Source organism: Hyla sarda, chromosome 2 (assembly GCF_029499605.1).
Source record: "Hyla sarda isolate aHylSar1 chromosome 2, aHylSar1.hap1, whole genome shotgun sequence".
Lineage (NCBI taxonomy): Eukaryota > Metazoa > Chordata > Amphibia > Anura > Hylidae > Hyla > Hyla sarda.
In genome coordinates, this window is record NC_079190.1 from 204,726,391 (window position 1) to 204,749,017 (window position 22,627).

General features: G+C 42.2%; 1 protein-coding gene across 4 annotated transcripts in view; it reads right to left on the reverse strand.

Moving 5' to 3' along the window:
* Positions 1-4,947: 4,947 nt before the first annotated feature.
* The window catches only part of ARHGAP6 (Rho GTPase activating protein 6), a 582,024-nt gene continuing 564,344 nt past the window's right edge, over positions 4,948-22,627 (reverse strand). For all 4 annotated transcript variants that reach the window (XM_056556160.1, XM_056556161.1, XM_056556163.1 and 1 more), the window contains exons 11-13: positions 16,282-16,535; positions 11,878-11,961; positions 4,948-9,195 (exon numbers count right to left, since the gene is read on the reverse strand). In XM_056556160.1, the coding sequence (XP_056412135.1) occupies positions 8,504-9,195; positions 11,878-11,961; positions 16,282-16,535 (1,030 nt within the window). In that variant the 3' untranslated portion in view covers positions 4,948-8,503. The remainder of the gene's footprint in view (positions 9,196-11,877; positions 11,962-16,281; positions 16,536-22,627) is intronic.

Here is a 22,627-nt window from a genome sequence, read left to right on the forward strand (position 1 = left end):
TAACGCCGGCCCCCAGCTACAGGAATCAGCCCAAACCCACAAGGCCCAAACCCACAAGCATCTGTCATTATACCTTTTAGATTCTGTGATCAGCAGTGATCTCGGCATCTAGAGGGTTAAATGATGAACATCAGCATGATAAACTAAGAGCTTGCTTTATAGTAACTGTGCGTGCACACAATGTATATCTGTGTTGTGTGTCATGAAGCATTTCATGCATTTATGGTCAAGATAAACAGCAAGTGACTGCCCTCTAAGGATACATGCCACCTGAAGGTGAAGACTGTTCTCATACCCATCATTTCTGACCACAGGCTATATATATTGTGACGAACCGTCTTGGGGATTAGCTCTGGGATCGTCCTGGTTACTTACCACCGGACACGTTTCCTCGCAATAACTCGCCAGACAGCGGTTATTCATGCAAGTCTGGCAACTTGCCAGATTTATTTAGACAGGTTGCAGGGGAAAAACAAATATAACACAGGAACAAAATAAAATCCTAGACCGTTTGGTCACTGACTACACATATCAGCAGGCCCTGACTACTAAATGGTGAGCTACCCTCAGCCAGTCAAACATGTGACTCCTGCAACCTGCTACTCACAGTTCACACCACTTCTTGGACCACTCACAACTTCAGCTGTGTGCTTCCTCAACAGGGTCCGAGTGTCTCCCCCTACAGCAACAGGCTGTTTCCCACGGAGAGCCCCAACTATTCTGTTTCCTTTCCTTTTAAACACACTTTCCCTTCCTGATACCTCATTAATCAGGCCACAGGTGGAGCATTCTCCAGGGTGAGCAAGGGAAATACACCCTTTCCTTGCCACACTCCCACAATAAATAAATATATATATATATATATATATATATATATATATATATATATATATATATATGTTGCACATGTGCACAGTACATTTCTACTGGAAAGAATACTACTTGAACTTAAATTAAATAAATAGCCACTAAACCTAAAAATGCCTCCATCAACTTTAAAGGGGTACTCCACCCCTAGACATCTTATCCCCTATCCAAAGGGCCCTGCTGCTGGGGACATAGCATGCAGCACCCACCTGTATCTGCTTCTGGCAGCGCTGGAGGTTCTGGCTCCCGACCACAGGAACGGAAGATCGTGAAGTCACGACTCCGCCCACATGTGCCGTCACGCCCTGCCCCCTCAATGCAAGTCTATGGGAGGGGGCGTGGTACGTCTATGGGAGGGGGCGGAGCATTGTGACATCACATGGGGGCGGAGCCTTGATGTCACAATGCTCCGGCCCCGTGATCGACAGTAATCAGACCCGGAGCGAACACGCTCCGAGGACTGATTTTAACCGGGTGCTGCATGCACGATAACGGGGGTCCCCAGCGGCAGGACCCCTGCGATCAGGCATCTTATCCCTGATCCTTTGGATAGGGGATAAAATGTCTAAGCACCGGAGTACCCCTTTAAATGGTCACTCTCATTAAAACTTATTTTTGCTATTGCACTCATTATGGTAAATAAAACATATTTTTAATATACAGTGGTATATTCTTTCCAAATGAACCATCATTAGTTGAAACCATCTTATGTTGAGGGATCCATGCAATGAAAAGTATAGGAAGTATTACTCACCTGTCCCCGCCGCTCCGGACCGTCACCGCTGCCCTGGATGTCGCCCTCCATCGCTGTTGCCGCGTCCCCGTTATGTCCCCACTGCTCCGGACCATCTCTGTTGCCTGGGATCGTCGCTCTTCTTCGCTGTCACCACGTCGCTGCGCATGCCGCTCCTATTGGAAGACGAGACGGCGTGCGCGGTGACGTGATGACGACGAAGGAGAGCGACAGCGATGCAGGGGATCCTGAATAGAACGGTCTGGAGTGCCAGGGACAGGTCATTGATCATCAACGGACCACACGGGGCACCTTAAACGGCTATCCGGCGGCAGCTGAAGTAGTCTGCGCTGCCGGATAGCTGTTTATGCGAATTGTATGTTGATGCTGTCTTCAACATGCGATGCTCTGAAAGGCCAGCGTATGTTGAAATTATCGTATGTCGGGTTCACACTATGGAATTTCTGCCTGCAATTCCGCATTGAAATTGCAGGCAGAAATTCAGCTTACTAAAACGTACTGTATAGTGAATGGGTTTCCGTCCACAAATTCACACTTCGGAATTTGTGAAGCGGAATTTGTGAACGGAAAATCCGGTTAAAAATTTCCGCCTGAAGAATGGCGTTGCTCTTTCTTCATGCGGAAATACTCGCGGAACACATTGCAGTCTATTGGAGACTGCAGTGTCCGTGTGGTCCTAGCACCGACTGATTCGGTCGGCGCTGGCCGCACTCAGAATCTCGGGGTGAAATTTTTCTGCCCGGAGATTCCGCAGTGTGAACCTAGCCTTAGGGTCTACTCACATGGCAGAATTTCTGCTTGCGGAATTCCGCCTCAAATTAAAGCCCATAGACTTCTATAGAATTCCGCCCGCACTCCCATTCACACTTCTGAATTTCTGCTTGTGGAATTCCGCTAGCGGAATTCCACAAACGGAAATTCGGAAGTGTGAATGGGAGTGCGGAATCCCATAGAAGTCTATGGCCTGTAATTTTAAGCGGAATTCTGCAAGAGGAATTTCTGCCGTGTGAATAGACCTTTAATGTTTTCTGGCTGAACCAATTTCTATTAGCTACCACTGAATGACTTTTGCAGAAGCAATTTCTAATAGTACATCTGACCAGTATATACAATACTTACATATTGTACGTACACAATGCAGACATTTACTATAATCTAAAGCATTGGGAAGTCCTCCACTAACAAATCATGTGACACAGAAACTAAGCAAGACATATTCTTCTTTATTGAAGCATTTTTATTTTTTAGGGTAACGTGAATAGCTTACTAGCATGTGCCCATCATGATTTTTTTATGTACAGTAGCAGAACAACAGATACACTTTTAAATACTAGTATAATTATACAGACCTATTTGCACAAATATTCCCTTACAAGCCCAACATACTGTCATGTTATCTGCTGGACAAGTATGACACAAACGGTCCAGCACTGTGTTTCAGACTCCCAGCAGCATAACAAAGTAAAAAATTTTTCACAATGACAAATCTCTTAAGATAAAAACATATGAAAGTATAATAACCAATGATCATATCATTTCTTTACTAGAAAGCATACAATGTCAGCACAAACTGAGTTAAAACCCATACAATAAAGCAAACACTATATTTAATTCTTATGACACTTTCCTTAAAGGGACAGTCCACTGTTGTTTTTTTAATTATATTTTTTAGTTATTATTTATTGAAAAGTTTTTCCTACTATAGGAAGTGATGGTGTATCATAGGATGTGCCATTTTGTCATTCGGTTTGGGTCAGACTGCTGTGACCAATCCCCTCTGCAGGAAAGGGCAACACAGTCAGGGGCACTACTGTGCAAAATACCAAAAAGCCTTTCATCACTTTATTTTTGGGATTAACAGGAGGTCCCAATAATCAAGCCCCTATGGCACAATGCCCAAGAATTATTAAAGGACAACTGTAGTGGAACACTTTTATATATGCCCGTACCCGGGCCTCAAAAATAAACAAAATAAACTCATACATACCTTCCTACGAGCCCCCGTTGGTCCGGCACAGGCCTCACGGTCCAGCAGTGCTGACCTCATTCCATTTCCTGGGGACGTGGCTGAGCCCACTGTCATGTAAGAAGCCGGCCAGAGCTCCTTACATGACAGTGGGCTCAGCCTATTAACAGGCCGGGGAGGGACATCACTGCGGCCGGTGATACGCCAACAGCTCTGCGCCGTCCCCAGGAAATGGAATGAGGTCAGCACTGCCGGACCGAGAGGCCTGCGCCGGACCAACGGGGGCTCGTAGGAAGGTATGTACGAGTTTATTTTTGAGGCCCGGTTACGGGCATACATAAAAGTGTTCCACTACAGTTGTCCTTTAAATAGAAATAACCCTTTAAGGAGCCCCTTAGACTGGTTACTGAAAAAAATCCCAAATATGTTTGTTGGTTAGCAAGAAACATAGCGGGGAATAAACTCCAAATGACTGTTTGTAGAGAACCAGACATCATCTGCTATACCAGAGAAGCAATAGTGGCATTAAATAATACATACTGTATTACCAGGATGTCCCTTACAGGAAAAGCTAAGATAACTGCCAGTCCCCAGCACTGGAGTGGATTTATAATTCACTATTCAGTCACTATACAGTAGGAACCAGACAACTTGGTCACATGACATATTTAACATATCATAAATGGAGCCAAGTAAACAAAGACCAATGGTAGACCTTAAAAACATTGGCACTGGAGTGATATGGAATCTGTAGGCAAAGTATATACTTCTTTGTTATTTTACCCATATCTTGCAATTCCTAGGATATCCTAAATCTAAAGACAGTGGTGAAATGACTGAGGCCATGTGAGAACGATTACCTTGTAGCCACCTTATGAGATCATTCAGTTGCCCAAAATTGTGCCATCCATGGCACGTATATGTCTGAAAACTGTCAAAAGAGAATGGAGGACATATATGGGCAAAGAACGACACAGACCTCATTGACTTTAAAGGGGTACTCCAGTGGAATTTTTTTTTTAATGAACTGGTGCCAGAAAATTAAACAGATTTGTAAATTACTTCTATTAAAAAGTCTTTAGCCTTCCTGTACTTTTTAGCAGCTGTATGCTACAGAGGAAATTCAGTTCTTTCTTAATTTCTTTTTTGTCTTTTTTGGCCACAGTGCTCCCTGCTGACACCTGATGTCCATATCAGGAACTGTCGAGGGCAGCAGAAAATCCCCATAGCAAACCTATGCTGCTCTGGACAGTTCCTGACACAGACAGGTGTCAGTAGAGAGCACTGTGGACAAGACAAAAAAGAAATTCAAAAAGAACAGAATTTCCTTGGTAGCATACAGCTGTTAAAAAGTACAGGAAGGCTAAAGACTTTTTAATAGAAGTAATTTACAAATCTGTTTAATTTTCTGGCACCAGTTCAGCACACCATTCTTTTGATTCCATGTCAGGTATACATTTGAAAAATTACCTGCATGTAGTCATTAGTTGACTACATTTGGACCAAAGTCAATTGGGCCTGATCGTACATGTATATATCGGCATGCCAATTTGACAGTTTGCCAATGTATACATGCTACGGATGGCATGATTGTTATGTAAACCCAGTCTAAGGCCCATTTCATTTCAATTTTGATAGATCTGCCATCCTTCGCATCTTGCTGAATCAAAAGTAGAAGTGGAATTTGGCACAAAATAAAGTGGAAAGATCCCTAAGCAAATGCAGAAATAGTGGCACGATCCAATCCTACTTTTAATTTATTGTTTAAGAATGTGAGCCAAAAGAGTTCCAGTGGAGACCAGAAAAGCCCCTTAGGTGACACCAATTGCTCTTCTCTTTAAATGTTTCCTGGGAATGGCAATGAAATCTAATTTTATGCCATAATCCCCTACAGTTTCCTGATTTGGCCCCTGATACATGACTAAATATTGAAGAACTACTTTGTACACTATTCCTTAATATGAAGGTAAGGGTTTGCCAAATGTTACCTCAGTTTGTGCTTTGTGCAGTGCTCCTATGGAAGAACATTGCATACTTCATGTGTAATTCCCTGATAGTAAAAACTCAAAATGAGTAAGACTTACGATTTTCCTAACTTTGGATCATACAAATAAAATAATAAAAAACAATGGCAATTTATAATGACTCCTCATTGGGAACACTGAGGATCAAAATAATTACGTTCAAATATTTTTTCTAATGCTATAAAGTACCTGCATAATACTGTGCTAGATTGTATGTGCAATGAGACATGTATAATATATACATGAAAAAGACAACAAAAATACCCAATATATTACATTTGTCAACACTTAAAAAAGAATGTGAACATTTTATACAGGCCTTACCATGAAAGCTACATGATTTATGACACATCAAGCAGTTACCAATTTGTTGTACCTATCACATCTATGCAATGTCATTAAAATAAATCTGTTTTTCAATTAACTTGATCCAGTACCAAAACAGTGTTGTTATAGTAAAGGGCTGCTCTGAAACCCAGATGTGTATTGTTAGTATTTCCTTTAGATTAAATTCATGCTTTAAAGAGAACCAGTCAGCTCTCTTATGGTTTATAAACATTCCCCAGAACCTTGTAGCTGTTGAGCACAGTATTTGCCCTCTGTGCTCATAAATCTTCTGCGATACCACATTCTCAGATTACAACTCCAATCCGCCATCTACCCAGCAGAGGCAGCATGACAACATGCCCCTACTGCCCCTCATGCCTCAAAGTAATTTATACTGAAAATGCGACATCACATTAGACATTTAGATGCTGTGCTCGACACATGCATGGTACTGGGGAATATTTATAAACCAAAAGAGAGATGACTGGTTCCCTTTGATGTGATTCTACAGGATCTCCTTTTACTGCAGTGCCACCACAGGGTAAATTTAGAAGTACACATTTAAATCAATGGGCTGTCTGTGTAATGTATAACAGAAGGGTCCTCCAGAGGGAGAGATGCTCTTTGTAACCAATTACCACTCTGGCCACTATTTCCTGGCACCTATTTCCCAATTGAATACATTGGAATGTTTTTTCTTTTTTAACTGGACAACCCCTTTAGATAAAAACTCTACAAACCTAAAAAGAATATAAAAAATTATAGACTGCCATGCCGTTCTAGTTTTCCTATGACAATCCTTCCGTGCCTGGATTTAAATAATGTCCCTCCTCTCTATGATAACATCAGATCCCTAGGGTACAGAGGTTGAAGTATTCACGGCACATCTTAGGGCTATCTTAGGTGGCAATGTCTCAGATCTGTAGATGGAATGACACAAGAATGATGGCATATGTTTTGTTCTACATCAAGCGGGATTCTATATCCGACTTGTTATAGACTCTCTTAGGGCTTGTTGCACATAGATTTTGCCTTGCATTACAGTTCCATTGACTACAATGTATATTCCTCTATTTTGTTCATATTTTGTTCTGCAACAGAACTTCTGATGAAGATTTGGATTTCAGCAATAGACTGAACATGTTAAATCTTCTGATGGAGTCCCCCAGAGAAGTCACATTTGTCAATGGGACTGCACTTATTTTATATAAGTGCTGATTCGGGACAATTTCTACTCCATTTTTCATAGAGCAGGAAGAACATGGGACCACAGAGGAGTTCAACAAGCACTTTTTTCTCTACACAATTGTGTAGACCACTTTGGAACCAGTTTGTAAATCTTCTTTTAAAGTTTTTTTTTTTTTTTTTTAAAGAAGTACACTCATCATCTATCCACACAATAGGTGATGATGAGTGTTGGTTGAGTAGGGGTCTGACCATTGGGACCCCTGCCAGTCATGAGAATAGTGGTTATGTGTACCCCAGTTTAAATGATGTGACCTTCAGACTCCCCCCTACACACACACTAATGGTCAGTGGAGATTGCTTTAGTCAGACCCCCATCAATTGAACAATCATCACCTATCCTGCAGGGAGATGACTTGTGACCTTTGTGGAAATACCCCTTTAAGTCACTACAAACTTAGTTTAGAGCAACTCACTGATCTTTCATGTTCTGTTTGTAAAGTAGAAGATACAGAACAGCAAAGAAAAGCAGTACTTTTTTAATGACTTGCAATATTTAATATATACATATTCCTAATCTACAGTGATTCCAGTTTATTGTTGGGAAACAATACAGGAAACTACACAAGATAAATATATATTTGTATATGTATATTTGTATATATTATATATAGGTTGTTTTATACCTTTGCTTACTCACAACAGAGCTCCACACACCGACATGTAATGTGTCAGGGCAGCACTGAAGTGGTTAACAATGTTTGCACACAGGACCACTGCTTATACCCTTCTATAGTATGTAGTCTTGACCTGACCTTGACCTATTAATTGAATTGTTTTCTATTTACACAGATACATGAACGTAGCAAGAACGTGTTTCTCTTAGGTTAGTGCCCCGCGATTTGGCTTATTTCATAGCAAGCTTTCTACGCAAGGCTTAAAGGAACAGTTCTTTTTGTAAGAGTAATCAAAGCACATAAACCAGCTTGTGCATACTTGATATAAAAAAGATCAACATGGCAAAACAAGTGCAGTGACAAAATAAAAAAGCAATGTTGTTGATTTGTTTTTCTATATGTGCCTACGAGTTACAAGTTACAACCCATTATAGAATAAGTATATTTAGGGCCATTAATCATAGTATTTTTATATACCACTAATGCAAGTACTGCATCAATGGCAATCTTATTTGCTAACACCTGGGTAAGGAAAATAACAAATGGGTTGTTGGCAGTGATAATATATGAAGCACAGTCGCAATTTTTCTTTAAATCAACATTTAGAACGTGTAAAAAAATAAAAAGATCACTTTGACAGTATCATACGTCACTTCAGTCTCTTAGCAATAAAGGCGTTTGTGTTTTTAATATGTGAGAACCATCATACAAGGGTTTCAGGTAGTGTATCTGGGTTATCGGCAGACAGAAGTTCCCATATCTGCCATCTTTCTCTTTGCCATTCTTGCCAGTCTGGATCAGTTATGTTTTTACTGTTTTGGTTTTTGGCTGGAGCTTTTAGTGAAGTCTGTCTGTTTTGAACAGATTGTTCAGGGAGCTGAGTCCTTCCTAAAGATGCTCCTGCAGCTGTATCAGACCTTGGTATTCTCCATAGGGCCTGTTCGGCTGAAAACACTGGTGATCGATGTGGCTGTGATGCACCTTGTTTGAAGGAGCCCGGATAAGGTGGAGGGAGCCTTGCTTCATTTCTGTTTATGTCAGAATGTCGTAAATTTAAAGGTGGTGGTCTATTTTGGGTGCAAGTTGTCTGTGCATTGTCCTCCGTGACATGTTCTGTACTGCTTGAGACCAAGTGTTGTTCACATCTTGACTTGTGTTCAAAGTTTCTTCTAGCTGTCTCTGTAGGGGGAGTGCTGCTTACTCGTGTCACTAAATTGTGTGGCCTGCAGTCCTGAAGGGCAGATGAGGTATGTGTCCTTCGTATATTTGGCTTTCCATTGTCTTCTTCAACTGAAGAGTTCTTACATGAAGGCCAGTTCTGTGTCAGATTACTATGTGAAAGAGAATGCTGCCCTTGGTTTAAGGAACTACTCTCAAAGATATTTCCATATGAACCTAAAAAAAATGATAAAAATATATATATAATTTATAGTAAAGCACAGTCATAGGTTAATTCTAGACACAAAGAGGTGCAGATTTTCACATTTAGATCTAGACAGTGTTCTCCAATATTAGAGGAAAACTGTCATCAGTTTCACCTGTACTAATCTTTCAGTACATAAGGGTAGTGCAGGTGACGCTGATGACAATGATACTTACATGGTCTTGTTCCGTGCTTCGGTTCTCTGGCTATCCTCTTCAGTATCTTCTGTTCCGAGGCCAACTTGGAACATGGACGGAGCTTCCTGAACATGGACGGAGCTTCCTGTTTACTAGCAGCGGGACCCAGCAGAGAACAGCAGCGGTGATGTCACAAAGCTCCGCCCATGATCCAAGTCGGCCTCCAAACAGTAGATACCAAAGAGGATAGCCGGAGAGCCAGAACACAGAACAGGACCATGTAAGTATCGTTGTCATGATTAGAAAATAGCACACTGGCTACAAGGTTCTACCAAAACATACGAAATAAAGGGGGTAATGGTTTTTCCCTAGAACAGTGAGAACCAAGAACACTAAGGGCTTCATATATGACCTCCTTGTAATTACATAAACCAGAGAAAAATTTGAGTCATTTTAGGGTTAAAAATGGAACACTTTATTGTTTAGGTTAAAAACAAAAATTGATAGCATGGAGGAAGCTGACACAGGGGGGAATAGGACAAAAATGGGTGTCACTACCTGCCAACACAAGTAATTGTAAACATGAAGTGCAAAAAGGCAAAGAATATGCAGTGCATACTGGTAAACAGACATAAGTCTTTAAAGTGCATACAAAGCAGTATACAGTACCAACCTATTGCAAATAGAAAGTACAAAAGTGCAGCAGGAGTGACGCTACCCCAACGTATGTTTCAGCCATATCCTTCGTCCTGGGCGTGGCGTCCTCTCAGTGCAGATGATATTTACATGAATCTCAGCCAATCAGAACCCAGAAGAGACAATTTTGTAAACATTACACACCTGTTGGGGTCGGAAAGGAGCCTGTCTCTATAGTGCATAGCGCATGGGCCGCCAAATGAAGCACGTACTACCGGGCACCACGTCAGCTGACTCTGCCACATGACAAGTCACATGACGGGCAGTGTAAGACAGGAGCCCGGAAGAGCACGGCGCCGGGGATCAGGGCATGTGCACAGGGACGGCACCGGCACTTAGAAATTAAATAAAGTTTATTTTGAGAAATTCATAATGTTTATAAAAATTAGCAAAGTATATTAAGTAGCAGCGTCATGGGACATAAATAGTCAGATATCTAGTGACCACATAGGTTGGTACTGTATGCTGCTTTGTATGCACTTTAAAGACTTATGTCTGTTTACCAGTATGCACTGCATATTTTTTGCACTTTATGGCCCACATTTATCATTGCAGTGCAAGTGAAGCATTTTTTTACACTTTTTTTTTGTGTGCTGATAATGTGTAGGAGCACCACATTTATTAAAAGGTAAAAGAGCTTTGATAAATTTTGTGCAGGTCCACTTTTTCTGAAATTTCTGTCTACACATACACCAAAAAGCTACACCATGTCTGGGCTGGTGTAGTTTTAGAGACTTTTCAGTGGCTTTGCGCCTTTTTTTGCTCCTTTTTACAAAAAGGCGCAATGATAAATCCCTTCCATATCATGTCTATTGCCAAAATCAGTGGATTGCAACTCAAAATCAGCAGAAATGTGTAAACAAAAAGGGGCAAAAAAAAGGCGCAAAAAACCCTGCTTGCGCCTTTTTTGCCCCTTTTTTAGAAACAGTCTAAAGACAATGATAAATGTGGGCCTATGTCTACAATTACTTGTGTTGGCAGGTAGTGACGCCCATTTTTGTCCTATTCCCCACCTGTGTCAGCTTTCCCCATGCAATCAGTTTTTAACCTAAACAATAAAGTGTTCAATTTTTAACCCTAAAATGACTCCAATTTTTCTGTGGTTTAAGTATCATTGTCATCAATGTCACCTGCACAAACTGTCTGTACTGATAGGATAGTGCAGGTGAAACTTATGACAGATATCCTTTAAATCAACTTGTTAAAGGGGTACTCCAGTGGAAAACAAATGTTTTCGAATTAACTGGTGCCAGAAAGTTAAACAGATTTGTAAATTACTTAGATTTAAAATCTTAATCCTTCTAGTACTTATCAGCTGCTGTATACTCCACAGGAAGTTGTGTAATTCTATTTAGTCTAACCACAGTGCTCTCTGCTGACACCGTTTCTCCATGTCAGGAACTGTCCAGAGTAGAAGCAAATCCCCAGAGCAAACCTCTCCTGCTCTGAACAGTTCCTGACATAGACAGATGTGGTAGCAGAGAGCACTGTGGTCAGACTGGAAAGAACTACATAACTTCCTCTGGAGTATACAGCAGCTGATAAGTACTAGTAAGTACTAAGTATTAAGATTTTTAAACAGAATTAATTGACAAATCAGTTTAACTTTCTGGCCACAGTTGTTTTGAAAAATTTTCTTTTCCACCGGCGTACCCCTTTAAGTTTTCTTAGATAACTTGGTGCTATTGAATACATTTATAATGCAAGCACCATCATTACTCAACAATAATCATCAAACACAACTTATACAGTTATACTTAACACATCAATTCACATTGAAATTCGCTTTCAGGAATCACTATACATTACACAGTGTTATACCTGTCATTCCTTGATCTTTTGATGCTGATTTTAGTGTTGTGTGCCATGTTCCCCATATATCAAAGTTCTCCTGTGGAGTAGCATCTACAATAAAAATAAACATGTATTATAAATCCAAGAAAAGAAGCACTGCTGTTGCTAAATATTGTAAATGCCGCTCATAGGACTCAGGGCTGGCTCTAGCCATAGCCAGAGTAGGCCACTGCCTATAGCGCCCCCTTGATGAGGGCGCTGCCTGTTGCACAGTTCTTTTGTGCTGCGCTGGCTCATCTAGTGCGCGCTCCTGAAAGCCGTATTGAGGAGCCAGGCAGTGCAGGGTTAATTTACCTGTTGAGTGCTGCCTGCTCTTCTAAAGTCATGTGACAAAGCAGCAGCGACGTCCCTTGCGTGACTGTGATACCACAGTCTGAATTAGCGTGTAGCGAGTAGAGCAAGAAGTAGATCCTGGTCTGAGTCTGACTGAGGAGTTACAAGTCAGTCAGGACTCAGAAGGAGGACTTCACTTCTCTTCGGGAGGACAGCCTGCAGGCTGGCAGCACTGAGCAGCAGAGGCCTGTGGGTGCATGGTGAGGTGAGTCTCAGTCAGCATAATGAAGTGGCCTAAGTTCTGCTGCCAGATAACTGGATAACTGTCTGAAAATCCAGCAGCAGCAGGGCAGAGGTGACTGACAGGAGGGCGCACATCTAAGCTATTAGTAACTGTAGTGAGAAGCTACTAACTATATGCTCCAGCGGTCACTATGGCACCTATCAGCACAGGACTGTCAGCTGGGCTGAAAACATTATGGCCCTCATTTACTAAGAGTGGGGTGTAGGTTTCTTTGTGGGTTTTAGTTCCCTACAATTTATTTTCCACGGTATTTACTAAGGTTTCCCTACATTTTCCACTTTCCCTACACTTTGCTTTTTTTTTTTTACACATGCTCTGACCTGTAGGGTTTTCTATGGAAACCTTAGTAAATATGTTGGGTTTTTGTGAAAATCTCAGGAACACACCCCTTTTCGGAGACCACGCCCCTTTGCTTGACAGCCACGCCCCCTTTTTGGGTTTTCTTAGCAAAATGGAGAGTTAGTCTGGGTTTTTTCAATTCTGTGGCAAATTCTGGCGCAGATTCTGGCGCAATTTAACATTAGTGTGAACGGGTCTCCGCGAGACCCGTTCACACTGCGGGAATTTCAGCGGCGGACATTTCATTCTTTGTGCGGAATCCGCGAGTGGACCATAGCCATCAATGGTGACGGCTCAGTGCCCCGCAGCCCTAGCGCCGAAGTATTCGGTCAGGCGGAATCTCCGCTCGCTGAATTCAGCGAGCGGAGATTTCGCAGTGTGAACGCAGTGAGCCCGTACAGAGCTCCCATCATAGTTCATGACCACTGCAGTCTGGCCGGCTCTATTCTTTGTACATTGCAGGAGCAATGGCTTTTACCCCCATCCGCTGCTTACTCCCACAAGCCTTAAAGTGTACCTGTCGTGAACAAAAACTTTTTACATATTTTACATATTACATGTAGATAATACCATTATATGTATATTTGTTAAATATATTGGTTAAAAAAATGTATATTTTTGTCTCTCCAGCTATTGCCTGTGTGTCTCTATGAGGAGTCCAAATATGGGAAGTGAGTGTGAACAAGAGCCCTGCTTGTCCTGCCCTCACTTCCTGTATTTGGACTCCTTACAGAGACACACAGGCAATAGCTGCAGAGACAGCATTTTTTCACCCAAAAATATACACATTGTTTAACCAATGTATATTACAAATATACATATAATATTATCTACATTATATAAAAAGTTTTTCTTGATGACAGGAACACTTTAAGATACAGGAATCCAGGCAGGTATGACAAAATGCAAATGGGAGATTGAAGCATTTTCTGTGCAGTTTGTGAGTGTATACGGTATGTATATGCATTTGCTTGTGTAAATGTTGTATGTGTGGATTTGTGTACATACATTTGTGTCTGTGCAGTGTGTAAATAGATGTGTAAGTGTATATGCTGTTTATGACATGAAGTAGGGGTGGTCAGAACTATGCCCACTGTGTAGTGTATAAAACAAAAGACCTGTACTTACCGCCCGCTGCTCAGACTGCCGCTTAGCTAATCACCAGCCACAGCGATTTAACCCAGTAGTAAGGAGATTACATGAGGAGGATGTTTGTTACAGTGTTTCACCCCAGTAGTAAGGAGATTACATGAGGAGGTCTGTTACAGTGTGTTAACCCAGTAGTAAAGAGATTACATGAGGAGGAGGTTTGTTACAGTGTATCACCCCCAGTAGAAAGGAGATTACATGAGGAGAAGGTTTGCTACAGTGTGTCACCTCAGTAGTAAGAAGATTACATGAGAAGGAGGTTTGTTATAGTGTGTCACCCCAGTAGTAAGGAGATTACATGAGGAGGGGCTTTGTTATAGTGTGTCACCCCAGTAGTAAGGAGATTACATGAGGAGGGGCTTTGTTATAGTGTGTCGCCCAGTAGTGAGGCGATTACATAAGGAGGGTCCAACGAAGCAAAGACAAACAGACAGGCGGCACTCACCAAGCAAGTGCGTTTATTCAAGTCTCATGGACAAGGTACAGGTGACATGCGGGGGAGCTGCGGTGGAGGACGGGGCTAGCCGGAACAAGTTGTTTCGTGCGGCTCGAGCACTTCCTCTAGCCGGAACCAGCTAGGGGAAGTGCGCGAGCCACACAAAACAAGTTGTTCCGGCTAGCCCCGTCCTCCACCGTAGCTCCACCGCAGCTACCCCGCCTGTTACATGTACCTTGTCCATGAGACTTGAATAAACGCACTTGGTGAGTGCCGTTTGTCTGTTTGTCTTTGCTTCGTTGGATTCCTGTGCTTCTCCTCATGCTTAATTTCGTATGTGCTGGCTATTCCTCTTTGTTGCTTGCCATTACATAAGGAGGGTGTTTGTAACAGTTTTCACCCCAGTAGTAAGGTAGGGCATGTCAAAGGGCGGAGCCAATAGGCGGAACCAAGTGGGTGGCAAAATTAGCTTTGCCTAGGGTGCCAAAAATCCAAGCGCCAGCCCTGATAGGACTGCACTGTTGCAAGGCATAGGATGACACAGTCACATGTTAGAAATCGTTATCAGCGGTGCTCAGCCAACAATGAATAGTCTTTCATCATAAGTAATAGAAGAACAGAAGAAGCGGCACTCACCATCGAATCAAACACACTTTATCCTTACCCAACACCTCTGTAGGAGTACATACAGGTGCATCCAAGGAGCTACAGCCAATTCGCGCTAAGTGCGTTTCATCTGGCATACATTCTGGATGAAGCGTACTAAGCGTAAATAGTCATTGAATGTACAAGTACTGTTGTAAAATTCTATTGCATGAAGGATGATAATAGGGAAAACAAGCCATGACCTCCACATTGGCTCCATAAGATGCCAATCATGACAACATGGAGGAAGTACCTCTGGCTTTCATGCAATCTATTGGACCGGGTATTGTTTAGTAGTGGAATGTGGATTTGGTAGGCTGGCATAATGATGATGCCTTGGACTAATTATGACACATCTTAGCATTCAGGCCATTGATTGGATTTGAGGTGTTACTAACTCCTTTGACATAACTAAAAGAGGCTTTAAATAAACCAAACAACACATTTTTGCACAGCCTTTAGCCCCAGTCCTCTGAGGAAGCTCTACAGAGGGAAACATGTCAGGGGGCTAGTTGTTTTGGTTTTTAAATCATTGTTGCTAGAATGTGGCAGGAGCACTGCAAGCACCAGCTATTGCAGCTTTCATATTGTGTGTAGCACCAACATTTGCATCCAGCGTACTGGTCATAGGTGCTATAATACTTGGTTATACATAATATTGTTCATTTTTCTCTGGCAATATAGGTGGTTTTAACATTACATTTCATACATTTTCCTTTCATTTTAATTTGTATACACTTAAAAAAAAATTATGTTTAGTTGGGGCTATAAGGAGGAGTTTTGTGTCATTTGTGATTCTGCTTGGGTATGTTTTGAGGATTTCTGCTAACAGGAAAGCGTCCCCCCGGAGCACTGCTACAGGCAGAGGTGGGACATCGCTGCAGCCAGTCATAGTCTGAGCGCCGTGTGACGATCCATGCACAGGAAAGAAAGGCAGAAGACGGGACCGGAGGGCCGATCAGCTGTAGCAACGCTCCGGGGGAACGCAGGAAGGTGAGTGAAAGTTTATTTTCATTTTTTTTTTCAGCATGAGCACAATGAAGGATTAATAGTTGGCACTAGAGTACTCCTTTGAAGGACAGAACTATTATGCATGGAAGGTTTTTTGTTCCAATACAGTCTGTATGTATTAGACCACCTCCCTACCTCCAAGGAGTGAAATGAAGGACTAAATAAAAAGGCACCTCTGTATATAACCTTTTTTTATGTAGGATTTACTACATACCTTTTGAACTCCACTGTGCTGAGGCATTTTCCTGTGTCTTGGAGAGTAAATGACTGACTAATGTATTGTGATCAGCAGCTTTTAAGATCTTCTCAGAACTATTTTCTTGCCTTGCAATTGCAGATCGGTCAGACAGTACTGGGGAATTATTGTCATATGGAGACACGTCACCACTGGATGCTTTATTAGAGTCTGTAGATGAATGTCTTCCTTCAATGGAAAAAGATCCTTCAGACCTTAATAGTTCAGGGCTCCTAGGAAGAAACCAAACAGTTAGCTGTAATGTGGCAGGCAATGATGTGAAGTCCAGTTGTATTTTGCACAACTGGTTTACTTCTGTAATACAGGGTCATTGGCACACTAAGGGTTGTATTACACATGACACCACTTGATATGTTGGATTGTATTTATGGCCCTTAAAGGAACTGTCCAGAGCAGCATATGTTTTCTATGGGAATTTTCTCCTACTCTGGACAGTTCTTAAAATTGACAGAGGTGTCAGCAGAGAGCACTGTGGTCAGGATGTCAGCAGAGAGCTCTGTGTTCCAAAAAGTAAATAATTTCCTCTGTAGTATTCAGCAGCTAATAAGTCCTGGAAGGATTAAGATTTTTTAATAGAAGTAATTTACCCCTTTACCCCTGTTATTTGTTGGCCACCCAAACACTATTACACAGGGTGATATGGGGCTGACAAGTGATGATTTTCAAACATGCCAAAAGCATGGGTTCACACTAGTGTAAGAGCTCCATCGCAGACTGAGCTAAATGGTCCATTGCAGAATGGACACCAAGGGTTCCCGACAGGTCCCATAGAATTTAAATGAGGTTCATCTGTTTTTTATCTGACGCCCATTGTTTTGCAGGAGTTGTACGGAGAAAAAAGGAACTGATATGTGGTATATTTTTTCTTGTCATTACAATGAATTCAGTGAACGGAGCTCCGTTGCTGATGTAAAGGACATACAAACAAGCATTTCCTCATTCATTGGCTGATCACTAGCATGTCCGGCTGATAATCACCCCAAGTAATAGGGTCCTAAGGAACCTAGTGTTATGTAATACAGATTATCCAGCCTCATAGTGTCTCTTACTTAAAAAGAGGTGCCTATTATCCTTGTTTACAGTATCACATTCAAATATGCTGGTTTTGTAGTCTAACATATCATTCCTAAAAATAACCACTAGGTGGCAGTCACGTACTACTGCTCAATCTGAATTTGAATACTACACAAAGTGAAATTCTGAAAACTGAAACATATTGTATACAGTTCAGCATTAAACAATTTAGTATCAAACGTATACATTTTATTATGGAATTAAGAGATTGCATAGGAATAAAACAGTTCTGGACACAACCTGAATCATAAACAGAAGATAAGGAACAAAATTGTGGGTGTATACTGGCAGCACAAAAACAATACAAAGGGTGTACATGTAATATGCCAATGTTGTCAGTACATAGAATACTAATACATAGTCAAGGTATACCTAACATCTGGGCAATAGGATGAAGAGATCCAGAGAGACCAGAAACGGTCAAAATGAGCAACCACATCGTCCCTCATAGCATTAAGTCTTTCAGACAGCATGATAGAGTAGACACGATCAATTACCCTATCCATAGACAGCAAAGAGGACTTCCAATTCCCCGCCACGTGGATTCTGGCAGCCATAAGGACGAATTGTGCTAAATGGAATAGTTTATGGGGAATATAGTTAGGCTTCCTACTAAGGAGGCAGAAAGTAGGATGTAGCGGGCATGTGAATCCAGTAACTTCCCTAAGAGAGATTACAGAAGACCAAAATCACCTAATCAATGGACACGACCTCCAAATATGATGCTTAGTACCAAGGTGGGAGCCACCCCAAAAGCACAGTGGCAAGGAAGTGGGAAAGATTCTGTGTAGTCTCGTGGGAACATAATAGGCTCTGTGTAGAATTTTGAGAGAGGTCTCTGTAAGGGAGACCTGCCAGCTACCCCTACTGAGAGAGGTACAGCAGGAATGCCACACAGTGAGTGGTAGGGTTGTATGGAAGTCATCTTCCCAGCGAAACATAAATGGCAATTTAACATCAGAAAGACACAATTAAATGGCCATATATCACAGAGAGTAAGCCATTACGGGTAGGTGAGTATAGCATTAAACGTTCAAATCTAGAGAGAGTAGATGATGGGTGAGGAGAAGGTAAAGAGCGAAGAAAAGAAAAAAACAGGTGGATCCTAAGGCATTTTGACCCTGGAGGGTTATAGCGAATCTGAAACTCGTCCAGTGTCAGAAGGTGTCCCCTAAGAAGGAAAGCATAATACGTGAAGAGCTTCTGGGATATCCACAAGGAAAAGTTACAGGAGCTAAGACCAGGAGAAAAACTCGGGTTACCCAAGAGAGGAGTCAGAGGTGAAGGAGAATGAAGGCGAAAGAAGAAACGTGCCAACCGCCACAGAGACAGAGAGTACAAGGTGAGTAAAGCAGACGAAGGAACGTAGCGAGAGAGAGGGAGCAGGGACCACATAAGAGCAGGGAAAGAATATGGTAGTATCTGTGTAGATTCTAAGTGGACCCATATGGGAGCTTCAGATGGTTCTAAAAACCATGCTAGTTGACTCAATCAGGCAGCATAATAGTATTTGAGAAAGTTAGGGACAGAGAGACCGCCTAGGCTTTTGTGGTAATGCATAATGGTGGAAGGGATCTGTGGATGTTTCTGTTGCCAGATGAAAGAGGAAACTTCTAATTTCAATTTCCTAAGGTCAGCTGACGGGACCAGGACCGGCAGGGTCCGAAACAGATATAGAAGCTTCGGTAAAATAACCATTTTCCCCGTAGTGAGCCTGCTGATCCAGGACAGACAGGGAACATCCAGGAGCGGATATCTGAACGGATGGAGCAATATAATGGCAGGTAATTTGCAGAATAGAGTTGGGGAATGGATGGAGTAAGAGATAAGCCAAGATAAGAAGCATTAAACAATTTAATCTATCTATCTATCTATCTATCTATCTATCTATATATATATATATATATATATATATATATATATATATAACTCAACGTGTGTGTGTGTGTGTATGTTCCAGCATCATGTCAAAAATGGCTAAAGTCCCATGCAAATTAATGAGAAAAGTATGTTCCCATATAACTTCCGTACGGCTGGAGATATTTCAATACCTGGGTCGGGATATGAGGATGGGATATGACATCGGGATAGGAGGTCGAGATAGGAGGATGGGATATGAGGATGGTATATGAGGTCGGAATAGGAGGTCAGGATAGGAGGTCGAGATAGGAGGTCGAGATATGGGGACGGGATAGGAGGACGGGATAGGAGGTTGGCATAGGAGGTCGGGATAGAAGGTCAGGATAGGAGGTCGGGATAGGAGGTCGAGATAGGAGGATGGGATATGAGGAAGGGATATGAGGACGGAATAGGAAGTCGGGATAGAAGGTCGGGATAGAGGACAGGATAGGAAGTCAGAATAGGATGTTGAGATAGGAGGACGGGATAGGAGTATGGGATAGAAGGATGGGATAGGAGGTCGGGATATGAGGTCAGGATATGAGGACGAGATATGGGTTCGGGATATTACAATAATATATGAGGATGGGATATGAAGTCAAAAGCTTCCTCCTCTGTTGATTTTCCTCCACAACCAGGATTAGGAAGGAAAAACCGGGCAACGCCGGGTACTCAGCTAGTATATATATAAAACTCAACGTGTGTGTATGTATATATGTATGTATATATGTATGTATGTATGTTCCACAAAAACTTCCAAACGGCTAAAGATATTAACTTGAAACTTGGTACACATGTTACTTATATGCCAACAACAAACATAGAATAGGTGATTTAACCCTTACTCACCCTCATTTGCCAGGGGCGGGGTTTTTGTTTAAAGCCCTATACAAGTCTATGGGAAATATATGTTACTGCATAACTTCCAAACGGCTGGAGATATTTCAATAATACTTGGTCACATGTTACTTATATGTCCAATTAAAATATAGGATAGTTAATTTAACCCTTAACTACCCCCAATTGTGAGGGTTGGGGGTTTTGTTTAAAGTCCCATGCAAATCAATGGGAAATGTATGTTCTCACATAACTTCTGTACGGCTGGAGATATTTCAATACCTGGTACACATATTACAGGTCGGAATATGAGGACGGGATGGGAGGTCGAGATAGGAGGTCGAGATAGGAGGTCGAGATAGGAGGTCAAGATAGGAGGTCGAGATAAGAGGACGGGATAGGAGATCGAGATAGGAGGTCAGGATAAGAGGTGGAGATAGGAGGGTTTAGATAGGAGGACAGGATAGGAGGTCGGGTTAGGAGGACGGGATAGGAGGACGGGATAGGAGGTCGAGATAGGAGGACGGGATAGGAGGTCGATATAGGAGGTCGGGATAGGAGGTCGAGATAGGAGGTCGAGATAGAAGGTTGAGATGGAGGTCAAGATAGGAGGACGGGATAGGAGGACGGGATAGGAGGATGAGATAGGAGGACGGGATAGGAGGTCGGGATAGGAGGTTGAGATAGGAGGTCAGGATAAGAGGTGGAGATAGGAGGATGGGATAGGGGGTTGAGATAGTAGGAGGGGATATTAGGTTGGGATAGGAGGACGGGATAGGAGGTCGGGATAGGAGGTCGAGATAGGAGGATGGTATAGGAGGACGGGATAGGATGACAGGATAGGAGGTCGAGATATGAGGTCGGGATAGGAGGACGGGATAGGAGGTTGAGATAGGAGGTTGAGATAGAAGGTCGAGACAGGAGGACGGGATAGGAGGACGGGATAGGAGGATGGGATAGGAGGTCGGGATAGGAGGTCGGGATAGGAGGACGGGATAAGAGTTTGGGATAGGAGGTCAGGATATGAGGACGAGATGTGAGGATGGGATATGAGGTTGGGATATGATGACGGGATAGGAGGTTGGGATATGAGGACAGGATATGGAGTTGGGATATGACAACAATATATGAGGATGGGATATGAAGTCAAAAGCTTCCTCCTTTGTTTATTTTCCTCCACAACAAGGATTAGGAAGGAAAAACCAGGCAACGCCGGGTATTCAGCTAGTCTATATATATAAAACTCAATGTGTGTGTGTGTGTGTGTGTGTGTACGTATGTATGTGTGTATGTTCCAGCATCACGTCCAAACGGCTAAAGATATTAACATGAAACTTGGCACACATGTTACTTATATGTCAACAACAAACATAGGATAGGTGATTTAACCCTTACTCACCTCCATTTGCCTGGGGCGGGATTTATGTTTAAAGTCCCATACAAGTCAATGGGAAATACATGTTACAGCATAACTTCCAAACAGCTGGAGATATTTTGCTAATACTTGGTCACATGTTACTTATATGTCCACTTAAAATATAGGATAGTTAATTTAACCCTTAACTACCCCCATTTGTGAGGGTCTGGGTTTTTGTTTAAAGTTTTTTGTTTCCCATGCAAATCAATGGGAAATATATGTTCCCACATAACTTCCGTATGGCTGGAGATATTTCAATACCTGGTACACATATTACAGGTCGGGATAGGAGGTCGGGACGGGAGGGCGGGATGGGAGGACGGGATGGGAGGTCGGGATAGGAGGTCGGCATATGAGGACAGGATATGACAACAATATATGAGGACGGGATATGAAGTCAAAAGCTTCCTCCTTTGTTTATTTTTCTCCCCAACAAGGATTAGGAAGGAAAAACCGGGCAACGCCGGGTACTCAGCTAGTATATATATATAAAACTCAATGTGTGTGTATATGTATGTGTGTGTGTATGTTCCAGCATTACGTCCAAACGGTGTTTGTATGTTCCAGCATTAACATGAAACTTGGCACACATGTTACTTATATGTCAACAACAAACATAGCATAGGTGATTTAACCCTTACTCATTTAACCCTTACTCACCCCCATTTGCCAGGGTCGGGGTTTTTGTTTAAAGTCCCATAAAAGTCTATGGGAAATATTTGTTCCTGCATAACTTCCAAACGGTGGGAGATATTTTGATAATACTTGGTCACATGTTACTTATATGTCCACTTAAAATATATCATAGTATATTTAACCCTTATCTACCCCCATTTGTGAGGGTCAGGATTTTTGTTTAAAGTCCCATGCAAATCTATGGGAAATGTATGGAAATGACAGGATATGAGGATGGGACATAAGGACGGGATATGAGGACAGCATATGAGGACGGCATATGAGGTCGGGATATAAGGACGGGATATGAGGACGGGATATGAGGTCGAGATAGGAGGACGAGAGATGAGGTCGAGATATGAGGACGGGATATGAGGTCAAGATATGAGGACAGGATTCAGG